The sequence below is a fragment of the Anopheles darlingi genome, chromosome 3 (genome assembly GCF_943734745.1).
Source record: "Anopheles darlingi chromosome 3, idAnoDarlMG_H_01, whole genome shotgun sequence".
Taxonomy (NCBI): domain Eukaryota; kingdom Metazoa; phylum Arthropoda; class Insecta; order Diptera; family Culicidae; genus Anopheles; species Anopheles darlingi.
This window is the reverse complement of record NC_064875.1, coordinates 48,647,042-48,658,723: the sequence shown is the minus strand read 5'-3', so window position 1 is coordinate 48,658,723 and position 11,682 is coordinate 48,647,042. Positions and strand designations below refer to the sequence as shown.

The window sequence follows — 11,682 nt, the reverse complement described above, 5'->3', positions numbered from 1 at the left end:
TATCGCAATCAGGCGCCATCGTCGCCGCCTGCGAAAGGGGTTTGAGAAAGGATACACAGCACGGCCAGGCCAGGCGTCCTGGCGACCCCGGGGACACCCCTGCTGTGAAGCGAGCCCCACCTAATCCGTCACCAGGCTTGCTACACACCAAAGAAGAAGGGTAAGAAAGGATTCGTCACAGATCTTCGTCACAGTGCGAAGAAATCGTTAATCGAATGTCAGTGACGGGTCAAAGGATATCACGGATACCGCGGAACGCACCGCAGCTGAGAAGTGGTGGTGTGCTACGCAACGCCATAAGAGGGTGGGCGGGCGATAGTGGCGGCCTGGTGGTGCTGACGTCACACGCATCGGTCCGGGATTTTCTCGCGAATCTTTCGTCACCGACGGCGAACACGAAGCCGGAGCGAAACCGGAGCGAAACCGCCGGGTGTGTTGTGAGCGAAACCGGATCGCATTTTGCGCTCTCTCGAGACCGAGCCGAGCGCCGAGATGATGCCAATTTTTGGCGCGCCAACATCCATCGCCATCCATCGCCATCGTAGTGGTGCTACTCGGAACGCACGCATCTCTCACAGTGGACGCCAACGTGCCCGCCATCGTCCGGTCCCGGTGTTGTGATCGGGGGGAATCGTGCACTAAACTAAACATTGAGTGCACTTTGCGGTGCAAGTACGAGGGTTTAAAGGTTGTTCTAAGGTGGTGCAGTAGTAGGGCCCGCCGTTGCATTCGCGGAATGCGGTAGCGTCGTCGTTATGTGCGCTCGAGAGTGTGTTCGAAGAGAGCGAAAAGTGATGTATTTTTAAATCAGCATAAACGCGGTGCTGGCCAACGCAAGGCGGAGCATCTGTTAAGTGAACTTGGCGATTATTTGAAGACGCACACCATCGTAGTAAGACGTGATGTAGTTACCCTGTCCCCTTAGCCTTCTTCCTATCAACCTGCCTTGTTTGTGGGGGCCATCGCCAACGTGGACGTCACGTTGCCAATGTTGTTGGAATCCTCCGCGTTCGGAATGTTGTCACCAACAGATGTTGTTACACGCGAAAACTCCCATCTCCCATCAGTGCCAGTGCCAGTTGGAGGGGCCAGATGTGAAAATAAATAAAAAAAAATCCGGCTTCTTCTTCTCACTCCACACAGCTCAAACCTTGCCCGATCGGCACACACCACATGGTTAAACACAAGTGTTGACGATGTGTTGCACGATGTGCTAAAAAGTGTGGCTCCTATCATCGCCACGCCACGTAGTAGGCTCGGACAGATTTTGCTCAGTGAAGGGATATGCCCAACAGTGCAGTGTTACGACATCGACAACGAATTCCAGCCGGTAGGCAACCAGGGAGCAGCTCGCAAGGTAAGCAAGGGTCAAAGTTAAGTCAGTTAAGTTTGCATAAAATTAAAGGGACCATTATTGATTTGTGGGGGTTTCATCAGTCGAATTTAGGTAATTCCAAAGAGACACCGAAAAGGCAATGCTAATTACCAAGAGGACGCGAATGACTGTGCGCGTGGTCACTATCGCCAGGCCAAAACGGATTTATCTGGATGTGTTAAAAAAGAAACCTGTTTAACATATTCGTGATATGACTCATACTGCTCCTTATGAAGCCACAGGTTATAAGAATCGACTGAAGGTTTTTGTAATGTTCAAAAGCAACAAACCCCATCAAGCCATTGTTTCGAGAGCCGCTGCTTGATGAGAGCTATTAACCCGAAAAGCTCATACGATTACACGCGCTCAGCTCACCTCGTGGAACAATTAAAAGCTCATCAACATAATAGTCCCCATCAGTTGATTCTATGGAGCATGGTGTGTCTCTACGAGTGGCGGTCATCAGGGTCTGTGATCTTGATCTTGATAGACACCGAAGGTGTCTCATCGTCAGCTTATTGACCTTCCCTGTTGGGCGTTTCGTCCACGAAATTCTAAATATTTAATTAGATCTAACCCCCTAGACACTGCTTAATCGGTGATAAGGGCAAGGCCGGTGACCTCTTTGATGGTGTCACCTCATTATCGGTCTCATCCAGTGCCACGTTTCACTTTCATTTGACCGATACTGTTGCTCTATTGACCACTAACGGTTAAACAATCCATCGGTCAGTCTTTGTATTGGACATGCTAAGTGACATCCACAACCAGTCCGTATCCCTGTGATTTCCTCTATACAAACCAATGCCAAGGATAGCCGTGCCTGACGTCATTCGTCTAGCATGTAGTGTCCTCGTGTGGGATCGTCCGTGTATTGGCTTTTTGGACCATCCCATCGGCACCCTCTAACGTTGCCGTTCGATGAACACGAGCAATTACTCAAACTATTGTGAAAATCGGTCTCCCCCTGGAGGGAACCGAACTCGAGAACGGTCGGGTTCCGTGGTAATGGTACCGGTGCACGCTCCACATTTGCTGACGAGTGACGAGAGGGCAGACAGGCACGAAGGAAGGAAGGAAGCTCGTAATAGGTCACAGAATTATTGATGCTCTGTGCCGCCACGTGCATCACCAGCGCGACCAGCACCAGCTAGTTCTTGGCAAACTCTATTTGGCATCCCGTCAGGCCACGGTACGGGACGGCACAGACGGGCTCACGACGGGGAGGAGGAGAGCGAGGAGATTTGGAAAGGATTCGAACCGCTGGAAGCGAGTAAGCAAGAAACTAACTTCCCTTCCATCCGCATCCGGCATCCGGTTGAAGCTGCAGCAACGTGCGGTTGTGCTGTGCGCTGCATTCGCCAACTACTGGATGGCGCTGGATGTAAGGCTTACCGAGGTGGGCATCCCCACGGTGAAGCTCATAACGAGCGGATTATGAGCTCCTTCTTTGAATGGAAAGTTATTCATAAAACCGTGGCACCGGTGGATGAATGGATGGAGCATTTTTTTCTTGCTCTATTTTTATACAGCGTCACTAAGGACTCTACGTTACCTAAATAAGCACATGAGTGGAAGGAACGTTACACAACTGGGGTACTAGCGGAGCGTATTTCTTTTGAGAGGATAAAGGAAAGTTTTTCTCGGGGAACACAGAAGCACTATATTGACCAATCTGCTTAAAGCGACTTTAACGATGCCCGAATTTTGATCAAAGTGTGCGATTAATCAATCCGTCAGGATAACGCCTCTGAGCTGCATGTTATATGACATTTTAAAATTTATCGTATAGACGACGACAAAGGCCGTTGTATATTCAAGTCAACAACCGATGAAACCTTCAAAATTCTATTGCATTCAAATAGTACATCAACATCGCCTCTTTGCAAATTCTACTTAACTGTATACTAAGCACATTAACCGAGCAGTATATCCGACCGGAAGAGCTTCTGTGATAGTCTGGTTCCTGGTACGAAGCCATCTGCTAAGCGCTGGCTTACAGATAAGACCCCTACAGTGCAGCAGACAGTCTTGTAGCAGAGGATGGCGATCACTGTTATTGTGTCTGCGATCCTACGCGTTCTCTTTCCGCTCTGAACTGGTTTTGCGATAGAGTGCTATGCGATTGGTCGAGACGACGAGACGAGACAGCTGTAAATTTGACGCCCTGTGTCTCAGATAACGCTGTGGCGCTTTAATTATGCAATAAGAGCCCCACATGGAGTAGTAATTGTGGTTAATTTGGGGTTAATGGGGTTCAGATTTGTAACGACATCTCAACATACTGAATGGCTATTTCAGAGCGCAGTCTAGACGCTTGTTTTGATTAATCATAGCGACATTGAGCGAAACTCCAAATCATCCTGAGTTCTGCTAGAAATATTCCAAAAACGTTAAGGAAATCTAAAAGTGGAGAACACAATGTTGGAGACTTCCTGCAACATTGTGCAACATTGAAAGCACACTTCCTGCCCTGCGGACACTTATGGATTCAATTCAAATGCTATGGTCCAATTGCATCAATCGCCCCACAACCCATTCCCAGCGTTTCGAGGACGCTCTCAGAGAACGAATGCATTTCAAGCTACTGCGCGGATTTGCTTCTCTAAGTGTACATCCTCCTCTTGAGCATACCGGAGCACCGTTCGCACGATTGTTCCCCAAAGTGGATGCAAACGCAAGTAGCTGGTGCTTGATTGCACTGGCCCTCTAGCCAGTTCAGCCTCTCATCCGCTCTAGACACGCGGTGGAAGTTCGTTTGCAAGTTCCCTCTTACCCGACTGACCAGAATAGTACGAACGATTGTGTTCCTTATTTGCGGGGCTTGCTATGACCGGACTGTCGTGACTGTTCCCTCAGCCACCCTCCAATCGTATCGAATCAGAACGCAGGTGACTGTGATGGAATGGTGGGGGAATGGTACATCTCATCGCCTCATCGAACTCCACGGCACATCAAAGCTGGCCAGTAATTAGCGCGCTTCTCAACGCGTGAGTTCAACTCTCGTCAGACGATCCAACCGCGGAGCCAACGCGTCGGAGCTTCAAGTGCTGTGTAGCGCACCCGGATGAGCCCGATGCCAACTTTGGCGCCGCGTTTAGTGTTCCACCTGACCTTGGCGTTTGAATGCCGTGCGAATTGCGTGGAAACGGCGGCTGGAGTGCTGCGGGAGCACGAGCACACCACAAAAAAAACTAACCACAGGAGGCAACCACGAAGCACACGCCGGACGCCATGGCAGCACACTCGGTGAAGGGGCATGGATGTGTCCAGCGAACCACCGATCGAGTGTGTGTGTGTGTGTGTGTGTGCAGATTGTAATGTCTGCAAAGTTTCATCAAGCGATTCGCGAACATCACCTTCGACTTCTTCTCTGTCGTGTTCGACCTGTCCACCGCTCAAAAGCCACCAAATGGAGATACGAAGGTTGGAGGAAGCGGCTGACATGTTGCATTTGCGGGGGGGAATCTCCGCTGGACCTTCTCCCATGACCTGCTATGACATCATACCTTCAGAACACGTTGGCCGGCGTTCGGCTAATCGGTTCGGAAGAAGATAGCCGGAGGCAATAAACAAAATTAACAACAAAAAAAAAATAAACCAAACAGCCGCACAGGGAGGGATGCGTGGCCATGTGAAGTGCTGCAGTTTGGATGGGGATTTTTGGACCGATACGGGACGAGATTGATGATCAAGTGCTTCGGAACTGGTCTCTTTCTTACCTACGGTTTGGGGGCATCGTTGGATGGTTGACTGTTCGGATTGGAACCTGAGGCCGAAGATTCGGTTGTTTTTGGTTAGTTTTGCCAGTGGCGTCATTGAAATAAGTTGTACTGTGCCGTGCGTACGTCTATTGCGTTGGTTCTTGGGTTTCTTCCTTGATTTACCGAACTAGTGTTAGAACGGGTTCCATTTTAATATCCATTCCTGTTTTATTCGCTTCTTCGTTGTTACAGCAATGAGCATGCAAAATGAAATCATCGGTGCTACAGACGCTGCTCGAACCGGCCGCCGGGATCACCGGGCTCGGTAAGAAGCAGCTACAGCAACAGCATCGATCGCCAGCACCGACATGCACCAAGAATCGGCGCGATGGCCGTCCCTTGCTGCTGCAAACAGCGGACAAGTGTGGCCGGCTGCCAGTTATCGCCTGTGCGATGGTGTTCTGTCTCACGCTCTACCTATACTTCACGACCACCACCTGGGTGGAAACGCCCCAGATAATCGTTACCATCCCGCCGGACGACGTCGATCTGCCCGGACCCAAAGGTAAGTCCAACGTTGTCGAAGATCCTTTGGTTGATACGAGAATGTTCCGACACCGGCTATCCTGTCCGTTGTTAGTGCATGTGTTCTGTTTGTATTCTGTGTGTGTGTGTGTTTTTGGTGATCGCTTCGCCTCACAGTCTACCACTCCTCAGCATGATCACGTAGCGTACATTACTTAAAGTATCGTTGAGACTGCACTTTCCAATTCCCGTAGACCTAAAAACATTTGGCCATCTAACAGACTTCCCCCTAAAACCTTCCTGAATTTGTTATTATGATTTTGTTTGCATTAGCATCTAACCGAGAAGAGGAATAGAATAAGTAACACAAACTGTAACCAACACCAAAAACATTCAGATGTTTTATGCATTACCTCGAAACGGATACGAGCTCAGTTGCTAAAAACAGCACCACCGCACGACGAGTGTGACCACCGCACAATTGATTCAAGATACGTTCCAACTAGGTACGCAATCAGGGTTAGAAGCACGGTCCTGATCCAAGGCAGAACTTGTGTGCCAACAATGAATGCAATAGATGCTAATGAATGCAACAGCGTCCGTTCTTAGGCAGCACATTGGACAATGTAATTCCGATAGAATTCAGCAAACAATGCTTGGTTCAAACTTAATAGAATGAGAATGGTGAGCTCTCGCACCATCACTGCTTCAGTTGTACCATAGGGATTCCCTTAGGCAGAGGTCTGCCTTATCACATTCTACGCCACTATTGCTTTGTGCTGCACTGATACAAAATGGGAGCCCAAAGCCCCAAAACAATTTCATCGAGAATGTAACATAGATTGCAAACTGTCCTCTCCTCTCGCTAGATCCTAGTCGCTTGCATCTATTTTTCAGTTCCAAGGTTTTAAGGTTTAAGATTCTCTAGGATCGCTGCCATGCTGTAGCCAGAAAACATCACCACACGTCGCTACTGTAGCTAGTTAGCCCCAAATAAGCATAAGCCAGCAGCCCAACCCAATCGGGTTTGTTAATGTGTTTTTCTCTTTTTTATCTTTCTTGTTTATCTTCCCATTTCATATTTTACGTTTAATCGTTCACTTACCTCGTTCACCGCGCCAACGACGCCCACTCGGTTCGATCTCCAAACTCGATCGATCGATTGATCACGCATTTGCAATCGCTGCTGCTGCTGCTGCTGCTGCTGTACATATCGTACGTTTCGACTGTTATCCTGTAATCGCTGTTAATCATTGACTCGATTTGCGATTTGCGAATCTGCACGTTCTTTATGGCTCACGTTCGTTTGTTTTTTCGATGTGTTCTTACGCGTTTGTTAAACTCCCGATTAATATGCCCACGAAACTCACACACGCTCTATGCTTGTTTCCCGTTGTTTCCCCCCCTTTGGTCCAAACAATTGGTTTCCCCTTCCCGTGTTTTATGCCAAACTCCCAAAATGTTTATTAAATCAATAATCGTAACCTGCAATATGAATAACCGCCCCACTGTAACGTTGTGTACGCAAATGCCAAAAACCCAAAAAATAACGTAACGAACCGAAAAAAAAGATCAAAATGCAACAAAATGCACAACCACCACCACCACCACCACCACCACCCCCAACAACAACCAACAAGACCATCACCACCAGCACCAAGCTGCACATGCGATGATGAGAGCAGATGAGCTGCGTCTCACTTCCAATTCCAATCAAATAATTCCCCAAATCGTTCCTCAAACCAACAACGCACCCTCCCGGTCTGCTGCTACCATCATTGCCTCCGATACCTCAACCCTCACCGTCACCGGGAACGGTCATGGGAACACGGAACATGGTACACCTTCACGTGGGTCATCTGCTGCTGTCGCTGCTGCTGCCGTGATTGGACCGGGAAATGTAACAATCGGTCCGAACTCACCAGTGCCAAAGGGGTTTCTGGTGTGGGGTCCCGGTTGTCAGATCATGGATCTGAATCCCTTGGCCAAGGATGTGATGCGGCTGTTTAGCAAGGAACAGTTTGTACCGTGTAGCCCGAAGAAACCGCTGACGACGATCGAGCAGAACTTCGACAACGATACGGTGCTGGTGCGGTTTCACCCGGAACGGATGGAATCGTACATGCCACACTACATGCGCTACGTGCGCTGTTGCTATCAGAGCATCGAGCGGTCCGGTACGAAGGATAAGGCGGACAAGAACTTCTGGTATGTAGCCCCTGGTACGCACGACAACCGCGCAGAGATTCATTTTACTTTCTCGAAACAGGGTTGGTGAATGCGTTGCCTTCAATCAATCCTTTCTGCTGCCGGCCACGGTCCGGAATGGGTTCCTAGTGCGCTGTAAAGCCGGTGTTTCGGAGGGCAGCAAATCGAAGAAGGCCATCTACACCAATGCACACGCGCTAGTACGGCCAGTACCGAGCGTCCAGGAGCGGATAGCACGGTTTAATGGTCGCGTCGAGAAGCGGCCGCTGAGTGTGCTGATGATCGGTATCGACAGCATATCAAGACTGAATTTGATCCGTGCGATGCCCCATACGGCGCAGCATCTCTACAATACCGGTTGGTTTGAGCTAAAGGGATACAATAAGGTATGCATTTCGATCGCTTGATTCTGAATCTAATTTGTGGAGTACTTATATCGCTTTCTTGTCTCTTTCCGCATTACAGATAGACGATAACACTTACCCCAATCTGATGGCCATACTGACCGGATACAATAACTCACTGGCCTACTCGGTTTGCAATCCCCGGTCGGTCGGTCAGCTCGAGGAGTGTCCGTTCCTGTGGAAGTACTTCGCGGACAGTGGGTACGCGACGGCGTATGCCGAGGATGAGGCCGGTATCAACACGTTCAACTATCACAAGCAGGGCTTCGTGGTGCAACCCACCGACCATTACTTCCGTCCGGTGGCCCTGGCAGCGGAGAAGAATCTATCGAAGAAGCTCAAAAACTCGCTAACGTTCTGTCTCGGGTATCAGAACTACGCGGACTACATCTATCAGTACGCGCTCGATTTTGCGGTGCAGTACAGGAACGATCCATACTTTGGTCTGTTCTGGACGAACACGTTCAGCCACAATGACATCAGCGATCCTTCGTCGATGGATCTGCGGATGAAGTACTACCTCGATCAGCTGGAGGAGCGCGGCGTACTGAACAATAGCATGGTGGTGTTCTTCAGTGATCATGGGCTACGGTTTGGTCCGGTACGGATGCTACTGACGGGATGGCTGGAAGAGCGGTTACCGTTTAACTTCATCTGGCTACCGGAGTGGTTCCGCGAGGAGCATCCCGAGATCGTGCAGGCACTCAAGATTAACCGGAATCGGTTGACGAATCCGTACGATCTGCACGCTACGTTGAAGCACGTACTAGAGCTCTCGGGACGCATCTCGGATCTGCCGGGTCCGTTGAGTTGTCCCAACTGTCAGAGCATCTTCAACGAAATTCCGTGGAACCGGTCATGCGAAGAGACGGCCATCGAATCGCACTGGTGTACCTGCGCCAACTTTCAGCCCATCGACAAACACTCGGTGATGGTGAGGCGTGCGCTCGCGTACGTCTTCGATTACGTGAACCGGGATCTGGAAGAGCATCGAAATAGTACGGCGAGTAACTATGCCTGTGCCAAGCTTGAGCTCGGTGCAATCACGCTAGCGAAAATGGCCCGGCAACCGAAGGGGAAGCTGCCGTACGATGACTATCTGTTGATATTCGAGGGAAAACCGGGCGGTGGTAAGTTCGAGTCGACCGTACGCCACCATTTGAACCGCGACGTGTTCGAGATAACGGGCTCGATCAGTCGGCTGAACGAGTACGCCAGCCAGAGCGAATGTATGCACGTGGACTATTTGCGCAAATACTGCTACTGCCAGCGAGTGAAGTTGTTTTAGCGTTGTGGTGCGCAAGGCAGCGTTAATCCGACGGTATGGGAGACAATAACGACACAAGGTCCTAACGAGGCGGAGCGGGAGCAAGATCTTTAATATCCTGTGTTTATCATCCCTCTCCTTTGGTACGGCCTAATACTGTTATGCTGTTGGTGCGTGAATAACCCTTACACCTTACATTCCATGCAAACAAAACTTGAGGACATAGTCGAATCCCTTTCCTTCTTACTAGCTTTGCGACGGTTGACCAGAAACTCTCGCTGAAACGAGAAACAAACAATGAACGTTCCTTGCGAAATGTGACACCGAACGGAGTGGATGTTAGTGGCGGAACAGTACTCGAGAGGAAGCAGTAACCATATCGTCGCATCAGTGCCAACGAATTGTGGTAGTTTAGCCAGCAGGAGGATGGCCACAAAAGAGCCACCACAGGTAGTGTGATCTTAGTTTAGTGTGTGCGCCATGTAAGAAACGTATGAAGATGAAGCTCGTTCCGGGCAGTTCGGTATGGTTATTAGTAAAAGAAAAACAACGATTAGATCCAAAGATACTATTTACTTTAGGACGCACGTGGTACGGAATGGTGGCGATGGATTACAAATCCACCGCCACGTTACCATGAGCGTGTGCCAGGAGGATATTAAATTGATGCGTAGGCTTAACTTAGCGTGGACCAAAAACATGCTTTCGACGTTGGAAGAAGGATGTTTTGTTTTTGTAATGAATTAGTGCATAGTACGCGAAAGGGGGAGGGCAGTTAGATGAATGTATTAGCGGTCTCGATGTCCGGGAACTAGTACTACTAGTAGCATGAAAGGTATTGAACCGAAACCAGTATCCGTAGGCAAAATAGAAAGTAGGAAAGGTGATGATGCGCTTTTAGTGCGTACAAAACTACACACCAAGCACAAGAATGGAATGGAGCGGTGGACTGAAGATAAGTTCCCGTGAACTAGAAGCTCTGTAAATAGTAAACCCCCGCTATGTGCTTATCAATGTTTTTCTCTCTAACTCTATCTCTCTATCGCGCTAACTTCTTCTAGTTGAACCAGCGAATAGTTGAAAATATACAAGAAACGGATCACTAGTTTAGCCAACCCAGAGAAGGATCCGGCCGGAAACCGGCTAGGCAGGTTTTTGGGATCGGATCGAACCAGATGAATTACTATTTTACCATTTTTGTTATTTACGGTTATTGGATTTAGTGCGAGAATCAAAATACAAATACGCTACATAAATAATCTGCGCGATTCCTTTATTCATTTTACGATACTTTAACGGTTACATTTTAAGCGATTAAGTTATGATGATAACTAATGGATCTTCACACCTCATGCCGTCGTCGTTCCTGTGTGGATCTATGCTGCTGGAGTGTGCTGGAGTAAACATCGAACCGTGATACGGCACCACTGGAGCTGCGAACAGCACTACGTCGATCGCTGCTATAGCCGGTTCCTGCGAAGTCACCATCATCTAACCGATCCATCGAGTAGGTGCGCGTTGCAAGCAACGTCCCAACGGAGGATGTCGTTCGCGTGATGTTACCCTGTGACGGATACCTGCCGAAGCACGTACACACCTGAACCGGTGGCGTAGTTCCTAGCGTCTGATCGGCCCTACTTTGATCCGGTTGCTGTTGCAAACGTACATGCTGCTGTGAAATAGTAGTACCGGGCATCAGCACAATACGTCCACTGCAGATCGAGCAGTAGGCTGCAGTACGGGTAAAGGTAGCAACGGGCTGAGTCTGATGTGTGGCCGCTAGTGGTTGCGACCGAGCATATCCACGGCAAAGGGGACAATGTTTACCGAGCATCTCGTAGCTGAGCGCGGCGGTGGAAGAGCTGGAAGCGTTGCTGGTGGTACCTTGAAGTTGATGAAAAGATCGGTTGCTGTTGTGACAGAGGCAGGAGCTACGGGCGGATGTAGAAGCGGACAGAGTAAGCTGAGTCAGGGAGGTGCGATTGGAACCGATCGTTTCCTGGCTACTTCCAGGCGAGCTAGAAAAGAGAAAGAAATGAACCCTATTACTACGCCGGTTGATTGTCGCTTAGGCCTGCTCTAGGACCTGCGCATCTCTGCGGTACTTACGGTCCACTTTCGGTTGCATTGATGCGCCCATAAGCTAACATGTAACTGTCGATCTCTTGCAGTTGATTAAGGTCCAAGGAGTTTATGGTA

At 49.3% G+C, this 11,682-nt stretch overlaps 2 protein-coding genes across 7 annotated transcripts in view; one reads left to right on the top strand and one right to left on the bottom strand.

Annotated features, from left to right (window-relative positions):
* LOC125956543 (uncharacterized) lies at positions 1–10,736 on the top strand. 4 transcript variants are annotated; one of them, XM_049688541.1, is made up of 6 exons: positions 1–160; positions 1,144–1,357; positions 5,332–5,644; positions 7,176–7,812; positions 7,874–8,198; positions 8,278–10,736. In XM_049688541.1, exons 3-6 carry the CDS (start codon positions 5,347–5,349, stop codon positions 9,502–9,504), a joined length of 2,487 nt encoding a protein of 828 aa, XP_049544498.1. In that variant the 5' UTR covers positions 1–160; positions 1,144–1,357; positions 5,332–5,346; the 3' UTR covers positions 9,505–10,736. The 4 variants fall into 4 exon arrangements, with proteins under 4 accessions (XP_049544498.1, XP_049544497.1, XP_049544499.1 ...); XM_049688540.1 differs by lacking the exon at positions 1–160 and adding an exon at positions 363–892; XM_049688542.1 differs by lacking the exon at positions 1–160 and having other exon boundaries at positions 363–1,357; positions 7,530–7,812.
* Positions 10,737–10,752: 16 nt separating this feature from the next.
* The window catches only part of LOC125956538 (uncharacterized), a 4,612-nt gene continuing 3,682 nt past the window's right edge, over positions 10,753–11,682 (bottom strand). For all 3 annotated transcript variants that reach the window (XM_049688529.1, XM_049688530.1, XM_049688531.1), the window contains exons 7-8: positions 11,593–11,682; positions 10,753–11,501 (exon numbers count right to left, since the gene is read on the bottom strand). The exon at positions 11,593–11,682 is cut by the window's right edge and continues 559 nt beyond it. In XM_049688529.1, coding sequence (XP_049544486.1) covers positions 10,826–11,501; positions 11,593–11,682 — 766 coding nt within the window. In that variant the 3' untranslated portion in view covers positions 10,753–10,825. The remainder of the gene's footprint in view (positions 11,502–11,592) is intronic.